A 7,887-nucleotide genomic window follows, 5' to 3' on the forward strand; every position below is an offset into this window, starting at 1 on the left:
TTGGGTTACAACCATATCAAAGTTGTATCATGGGTGCTAGGTGCATTGTCACTTCTTTTCTTTTCTTTTCTTTTTCTTTTTTTTTAAATGCTAGGACATGCATGCAAAACAGCAAAAGTATCTAAAGTATCTAGTACGGACATGTATTGAATACAGGTATTCAAAATAAAAATGGAGTATATGTGCTTTTTAGATTAAAGGAAACACAATGACAAGTGGATACTCAAAGGATTTGAAAACAACATAAAGAAGCATTCAATGGCGAATGGTTTCGAAGTGGGCATTTAGCGGTGAAATATGATGATAATTATATTGAAGTAAACGACCGGTTGAATGATGTAATAATTTCTAGTGGGGAATACATAAACACAGTTGAGGTAGAAACAATTTAGTTTAGTCATCTTGCAATTCATGGGGCTAAACGCCTTGAGCATTTGTGAAGTTATAAGAGGGATATGATGATGTTGATCCTCAACAAATAATCAAATTTTGTCAAAATCATTTACCACATTATATGGCTCGGATTGTCATTTTGAGGATTTGCGACAAGCAGCAGGAAAGATACAAAAGTTTAATTTGAGAGAGAAAGAAATGGGTATGGGCTGCCTTTCTTGGGAAAAAAAATTATATAGCAAGTGGGGTAGCATGTTAATCTCCATGAAATGTAAATTTTCATTATTTGTTCTATAATAAATGCTAAAAAATTCTATTTAGTCACTAAAGAGCTTTAAAGGGGTCCCTAAAGTTGAAAACAGTCTTAAGGTTAAAACTTAAAACTAAAATTTGTGACATTTAGAAGAAAAAAAAAATCTCTACAATTTACTGTTTATCATTTGTAAATTCAAAACTTTAAAACACTGTTCACTATTAATTTGTAAAACACTCAAATTGTCATAGGGTTTTTCAGTTAAAACTTTTATGTTACAAAAGCTTTTACAGTTAAAACTCTATCTCCTACTGCAGGTACGCATAATATTAAACAGATACACGTAATCTCTACTTCTTACAATAATGACAATTAAGCCAAATATACATAGCCTCCAACCTCTCGAGTTTCATCCACCAGATGAGAGAGGGTTGTTCCTCCATAAGACGGTTTCATGAGATACTTACTCGATAACAAGAGTAAAAACCATATAGAGTTTTAGTTTATCTATGGTAGCATATCCCAATTATTTTAAGGTACCATCAAGGGTGCTGCAGCAACAAGTACTTGGTCTTGTTCACCAAATTCTCATGTGGTGGCCTGGGCAGGATATTGTTTCAGGTCGAGGCGAATAATGTAGGGAAAGACAACTGAACCACAGTACAAATGATTTCCTATCTTGATCCCACTTGAAACCATTGCCAATCCAGGATCATAGTAATGGGCAATGGGATTTCCTGCCAAATCAATGGCCAGAACCCCACCATTCTTCTCTATATGTGGTCGTCCTATGTATTTCTCCACGATTATTAGAATCTTCCTGATGAAAGGGTATCTGAATGCTATATCGAATTCAAGTGTATGTCCCTGCCAATATTGCACACAAAAAGGTACTCACTAGATGTTAGGAGTACTTAAATTCATCTATAAAAAAAAAAAAATTAATATTTGAATTACTCAATTCGGAAAACAATAATGAATAAAGCTCATCAAACATTTAAATAAAAAAAATAAAACCTTTGCATTATTATTAGTGTTCGGATTAGGAGTTATATCATATATGCACAGCTCTCCTGTTCCAAAATATCGCAAAACCATGGTTGTTTTACGTTGTCTAGGGTGATTCTCCACCCACTTCAATATTCCAAAAAACAATGGGACTCCAACTTTGTCTCGGTTGATTTCAACAGTCTAAGAACCTCACACACTCAAGGAAGTGAGGAACACACTAAGAGAGAGAGAGAGAGAGAGAGAGAGAGAGAGTGATACTTCTTTTCAAGGTAATTGTTTTTTCCTTTTTTTTCCTCTCATGCAATTGCTCTCGATGGGGGCTATATATACATAGTCAAATCCCCATTGATGGCCATTCATGGAGTTATGTCTAAGCATCACACCACTTGAATGTTACATCATCTGTGGATTAACTCTTCAAGTGTTACTCCCAAGCCTTGTGAATTAGGGTGCTGCTCCTATTGGTCTTGGCATGCCCAACTGATAGGTGCCTAGATTAATAATTAGTCATGCTTATAGAATTCCTTTGAACCAACATTCCTACAATCAACCGCAAACATTTCATATCTCTATTGTATTATTTCTTTGAACACTAGTAATTATAACACCAAAATATCCCTTTTCATCCTCTTGGCATAATTAATCTAAATTAAGCAAGGATCCTAATTCAGTTTTGTATCTTATGCATTATTAACACAAGAAATTAATTAAAAACTGAGTCTTACACACTATATTTACCCATGTGGGTTACTATAATAAATACATTAAAATGATTAAGATAATTTAATTGAAATAAAATTCTATTTAGCAAATTACAAATGTTTAAAACACTGCTTTGATTAGAATTCTATTACCAAAAGTTTCCTTATTTTATTTTAAGTTATTTTAATTATCTATCATAATTTTTGGCTTCGATAAAATTTCAGTCTTATACAATTTGCTACTCTCAAATAACTTGAAGGTATTTTTTTTTTTTTTGTTTTTTTCATTATCTATCTTATTGTTTATTTTCATTGATATTAGTGAAGTTTGTTCTTTAGTTTACATATGAATCTTAAGTAAATTAAGCTTTGCACAAGCTTAGTACTAGTTAAAAAATATAGCCAGTTTTTTTCCACGGAAAGTATGAAGTAAGAATCGATTTACCCTATTCAATGCAATCCAATATTGACCTTCTCCATCATATCGAATGTTATCTGGCATGCCTGGCAGATAATCAATAAATTTGTCTACTTTTCCTCTTTCCTTGCCTTGTATGTGATATTTTCCACACCTTCTCCTGCATTAGCAACCCATTTGGAATAATCAAAACTCCCACTGTGCGAAACAAAAATTCAACTGTCATTAATTTTAGTCTTTGAACAATAGAAGTTGTTAGAATAACAATTAAATTCATTGTTTTCTAACAGCTTTAAGATTTTGGGACTGATAATGATTTATCATAGTATCAGAACAAGTAATCTAAGCTTCTCTGTGTTAGGTCTCACTAATCTAGGGAGTCTAGCACCACATGTATGTTGAAACCAGCTGCAACATTATGTAGATCATGAAGAAGAAAGGCTTCAACAACGGTTGTGGTGGTAACTTATCATGGTATATTGAGTTCAAACGCTGTCTCCAACTTATCTAACAGCCATATCATTTTAGTAGTGGTGGTAATTTTTCAGAAGCAAACATATGGGGTCTAATAAAACAATTTCTTCAAGACTGAGAATCAGCAAACATACATTGGGGTTTCGCAAAATATCACATAATTCTGATCAGGTGAGACTACTACACCATTGGCAAAGTAGAGGTTGTGGACCAGTACCTTGGTGGTTTTAGTTGCTGGATCATAACTCAAAAGTCTACCATTGGGTTTACCTTCCAAAATGTCCCAATTGGCCTTGCTTTCACTATATTTATGTGAGGCATCTGAAAAATAAATTATACCATTGTGTGCTACATCCACAGCGTCTGTCGTTTTGAATTTTTGTCCCTCAGCCTCATCTGTCAACAGCTCCACCACACCGTCTGCTGTCACATTTAGGAGGCCCTGTTATACATCACATTTCATTAATATAAAACACCTAACAACCATTGGTTTTTGAGGACTAAGGAGCACTTAACAAGCGTGGAAGTTTTTCTGTAACTTGTGCTAAAATTACTAAACAGAGATTAATTACATTAATTTGTTAAGTAATGTTATAGATAGAACCTTTTTTTTTATTTTTTATAATCAATTATTATAACAACTGAGGGAGGGAGGATTTAAACCCAATTTCTTCTCATAAATAAAATTAGGCGATGCCACTGAACTACTAGACTCTTAATCACAACTTATTGAGTTGTTATTGGGCTTGGCTTTTTTGGAGTACTGTGGCAGTAATCAGCCCTCTAACTTTGTCCTTATAAGTTATATGGACCTAAAGAATTTATATTTTAACAAAAAAATTTAATTTCTATAGGAACATTAAACAATTTGAGAAAGGTGATGCCTTATTTTATTTTATCCTTCAAAAAAAAAAAATACTATGATATATTTCATAATATTTTGGGATTTGGATAAAATATAAAAACCATCATGTGATGAGATTTTGATTAAAATAAGCTAGTGCCAAGACTTGTATTAATTGCACATACCTCACGGAAATTATAGGCAATGGAGTGTTTGGGTAACCAATGATAAATAAATAATAACTAGAAATGGATAAAGAAGCATGAGGAGTAAGGGAATTTTCAAAAGGTGTCAAGTGACCTTTGTATTTTATCATATTCCTTTATGTGTGTGTGTGTATATATATATATATATATTTTGTTGTTGTACTTACACATGTTATATTGAGTATTAGAATATAGCACATACCTTTCTCAAAAAAATAAAATAAAATAGCACATATGGACACCAATTGTCTCCCGGTACAATAAGCATTGTCATTACTCGGAGAAAATAAATAGCATGTGATGTGAACTCGATCTTCTATAGTCACACATATGATCCTTTTACAATTTTATGGAGTTCTTCTATAGTCACACATATGATCCTTTTACAATTTAATGGGTTATGTTAACAAATGCCCGGGTAATTGTTAATAAAATATTCAAAAAAAATATAAATAACTATTTGATAACTATTTTTTCTCATTATTTTCTATCTTAAAAAATAATTTTTTATTTTTGAAACTAAAAAATTTATTTGGTAATCCAAAATGGACATAAAGCAAAAATTATTCTCATAACTCAATTTATGAAAACATGCTAAAAAAACTATTTTCAATTTCTAATTTTGAAAAGTAAATAAACATACATATTTAATTTAATAAATTTACCTCATTTAATATATATCTCATTTAATATGAGTTTGGTTAGTATTAAAGTTCAAATCCTAATAACATATTTTAGTATTTTTTAATTTTTTCTTCAATTTTTTTATTTTATTTCACCTAATCAACCATGTTTTTTATTTCAAAAATACAATAAAATTATTTTTTCTTTATATTTTCAAAAATAAGTTTTTGAAAATAGAAATAAAAAACTTTCGCCAAACATAACCTTATTGTTTATCATTCTCCAAAGTTTTATTAGTTTCTTTAAATAGTAGTAAAGCACTTAGAAAATACAAGCTCACGTACCAAATGAAAGAGAGATGAATGTTCTTAGAGCGTCCACAAGTGGATGTAAACATTTACAAATTTTATTCATTTTACCCAAAAATCTTCCATATCAATCCTTTTAAAACTGTGAATATTTACACATTTGCATGCACGGTTATGTAGCTTGTGTATTCCATTATTTTATTAATTTCACGTTTTGCGCTTCTTCTTCTTTTTTTTTTTTTTTTTCTCTCCCTTCTTTGTGCAAAACAAACTGACTTCTCTCCTCATGGTCTTTTTCCTCAGATACACACAAACACAAACACACGGACAAATCAACACAGATATAAACAAACACACCCACGCAGACAAACCAACAGAGAGGCAGATCAGTTCTGGCAGCGGAGATCGGTGCTTGTGGGTCGACGGAGTCCGTGCTTGTGGGTTTTGATTCTTGTGGTGCTGGTGGGTTTTTATTCTTGTGGTTCTTGTGGTGGATAAATTATTTGAACATGAGAGGAAAAGGAAGAAGAAGATTCTTGTGGAGGGAAGTGATTTGACCGTGAGAGGAAAGAAGTAGAAGAAACCAGAAGGACAAAGATTGGTATGAGTGAGAAATGAGATAAGAACAAAGAAAAATGAAAAATGAAAAATGAAAAAGTACAAAAGAAAAAGTAGGTACTTTAGAAAAAGGGATAAGTATAAAAGAGAAATAATAATTAAAAATTAAAAAATATTATTATTTAAATATAAAAATTATAAAATAAAAAAAAGCAAGTGATTAATATAAAATAGATAGAAAAATTTGGTCAGGTGCTCTTATCAAAAAAACAAAAAAAGAGAGATGTGTCTGGTAGGTTCTCAAAAAAGAAGGGAAGTTGAGGAGCTGTTTATTCCAGCATGTTCGATAGGAGGAGAATAAGTTAGCTCATTGTATAGCAAAAAAAGACAATTTTATTTACCGACACTGATGTACGGTAGAATCTTTACCGAAGATGCGTTCCACTCGGATTTGCCATGATCTTGTGTTTGTTTTGTTTTTTTTTTTTTTTGGGTTGGGTCTTTCTTCTTACCTTTGTCTCAAAAAAACAAAAATCTCAAAAAGTAAAAAGACATTACTGCCCATCAATTACACGCGATATATATGTTGGAAAACATGTATTTTATTGTTTAATAATATATGTAAAAATATATGTGAGTGAAAATATATATAAAAATATATGTAATATTATTTAAAAATTGAAAATGTGTATTGAGGTGGGTTTACTGAATAACCTCTAGTCAAATTTTTTTTTTTTTTAATTGTGAGATCCATGCTTTTTATTGGTCACTAAACAAAAACACACATAAAAGGATAAAGAAATTATGTTTTGACAGATTTTTTTATAAAAAAAAATAAAAAATAAGAAAGTCTACCATCACAACAAATTTGACAAAAAGTTTAAACTCGTTAGATATAACAAATTATTAGTATTAAATAATAATAAATAATGCCAGTATGAGAGGCGGCTAAAACTAGTAAACTTAACTGAAAAATCTTGTCTACATAGAATTCCTCGTTAAAAAGATAATAATAATACACAATGTTAGTAATCATGCATAAACTGAATCTTAATTTTTTCAGCATATCTTGGTAGTTGAATATATATTTTCTAAAATAAAACAACATCAAATACAATAATTTATTCGCTTCCTTTTGAAAAAAAAAAATTCTAAATTGTAATCTATAAAATAAAACTAACCACATACTTTGATCCTGAGAGAAAAATTAACACAAGTATCTCATATCTATGGTTATGGTAGATTTATTATTCAATTTTTTAAAAAAGAAATATTAATCATTCAAATTTTAAATTTTAAATAAAACATATACTTAGTCGAAAAATATAATTTAGTCTAAGAATGAATGATCACTGACCTTTTCCGTATCAGCAACGATAAGTTCATTGTTGTGACCAAAAGCGATTCCCGAAGGTCTCCCACCGGTGTTGACCCATTTCTCCACAACCGAGTCAGCCACCGAGTCGTTTACAGTGACTCGGCTGATCCACCCGTCAGCACAGCCCGTGTAGATGACTCCTGACTTGGCATCATAAGCTACATCTTCTGGAGCTTTCAAGTTCCCAACACCCACAAACTCAGACACTCGGAGCATGTGGTCGTTACGTGCTGGCACGGTTATGACGTGCCGAGTCAACACGTCGGGTGGCAGAGAAGCCGGGTCGAACGAGTCGAGTTGGTAGAGCAAAGTCGCCGCCACAACGGGGACCAATACTATGACTAAGAAAGTGAAGGGCCATGAGCTTTTTTGTTTGGAAATAGTGGGTTTAGAGGGTCTGGGTACGGAAGCTGAGTCGGGAGTTTTTGACTCGTCCATAGTTTGAAGTTTGTACAGTGAGAGTTTTTCGAGGAGAGCAACTGATTCTGGGAAGTCTGAAGTCTGAACCTTATAATGCGATAGACAGGATGGTCGTGCATTTTAAAAATATATTTTTAGTTTTTAAATAATATTATATTTTTTATATATTTTTTTTATATATATATTTTGAAAAATTATAAATAATATTTCTCAAACACTTCTTCCAAATGGGTCAAAATAGTTTAACCACTCACTTTGAATTTTTTTTTACGAGGAATTGAAGAAATTGTCAACTGATC

The 7,887-nt window shown here is 31.6% G+C and overlaps 1 protein-coding gene across 1 annotated transcript; it reads right to left on the reverse strand.

Annotated features, from left to right (window-relative positions):
- Positions 1-867: 867 nt before the first annotated feature.
- Positions 868-7,665, reverse strand: LOC115994064 (protein STRICTOSIDINE SYNTHASE-LIKE 7-like). Its single transcript, XM_031118080.1, has 4 exons — positions 7,148-7,665; positions 3,385-3,692; positions 2,804-2,936; positions 868-1,513 (listed from the first exon to the last, which is right to left on the reverse strand). The coding sequence occupies exons 1-4, from the start codon at positions 7,604-7,606 to the stop codon at positions 1,235-1,237; spliced, it is 1,179 nt and encodes a 392-aa protein (XP_030973940.1). The 5' UTR covers positions 7,607-7,665; the 3' UTR covers positions 868-1,234.
- Between the last annotated feature and the right edge of the window lie 222 nt (positions 7,666-7,887).

Source organism: Quercus lobata, chromosome 6 (genome assembly GCF_001633185.2).
Source record: "Quercus lobata isolate SW786 chromosome 6, ValleyOak3.0 Primary Assembly, whole genome shotgun sequence".
Lineage (NCBI taxonomy): Eukaryota > Viridiplantae > Streptophyta > Magnoliopsida > Fagales > Fagaceae > Quercus > Quercus lobata.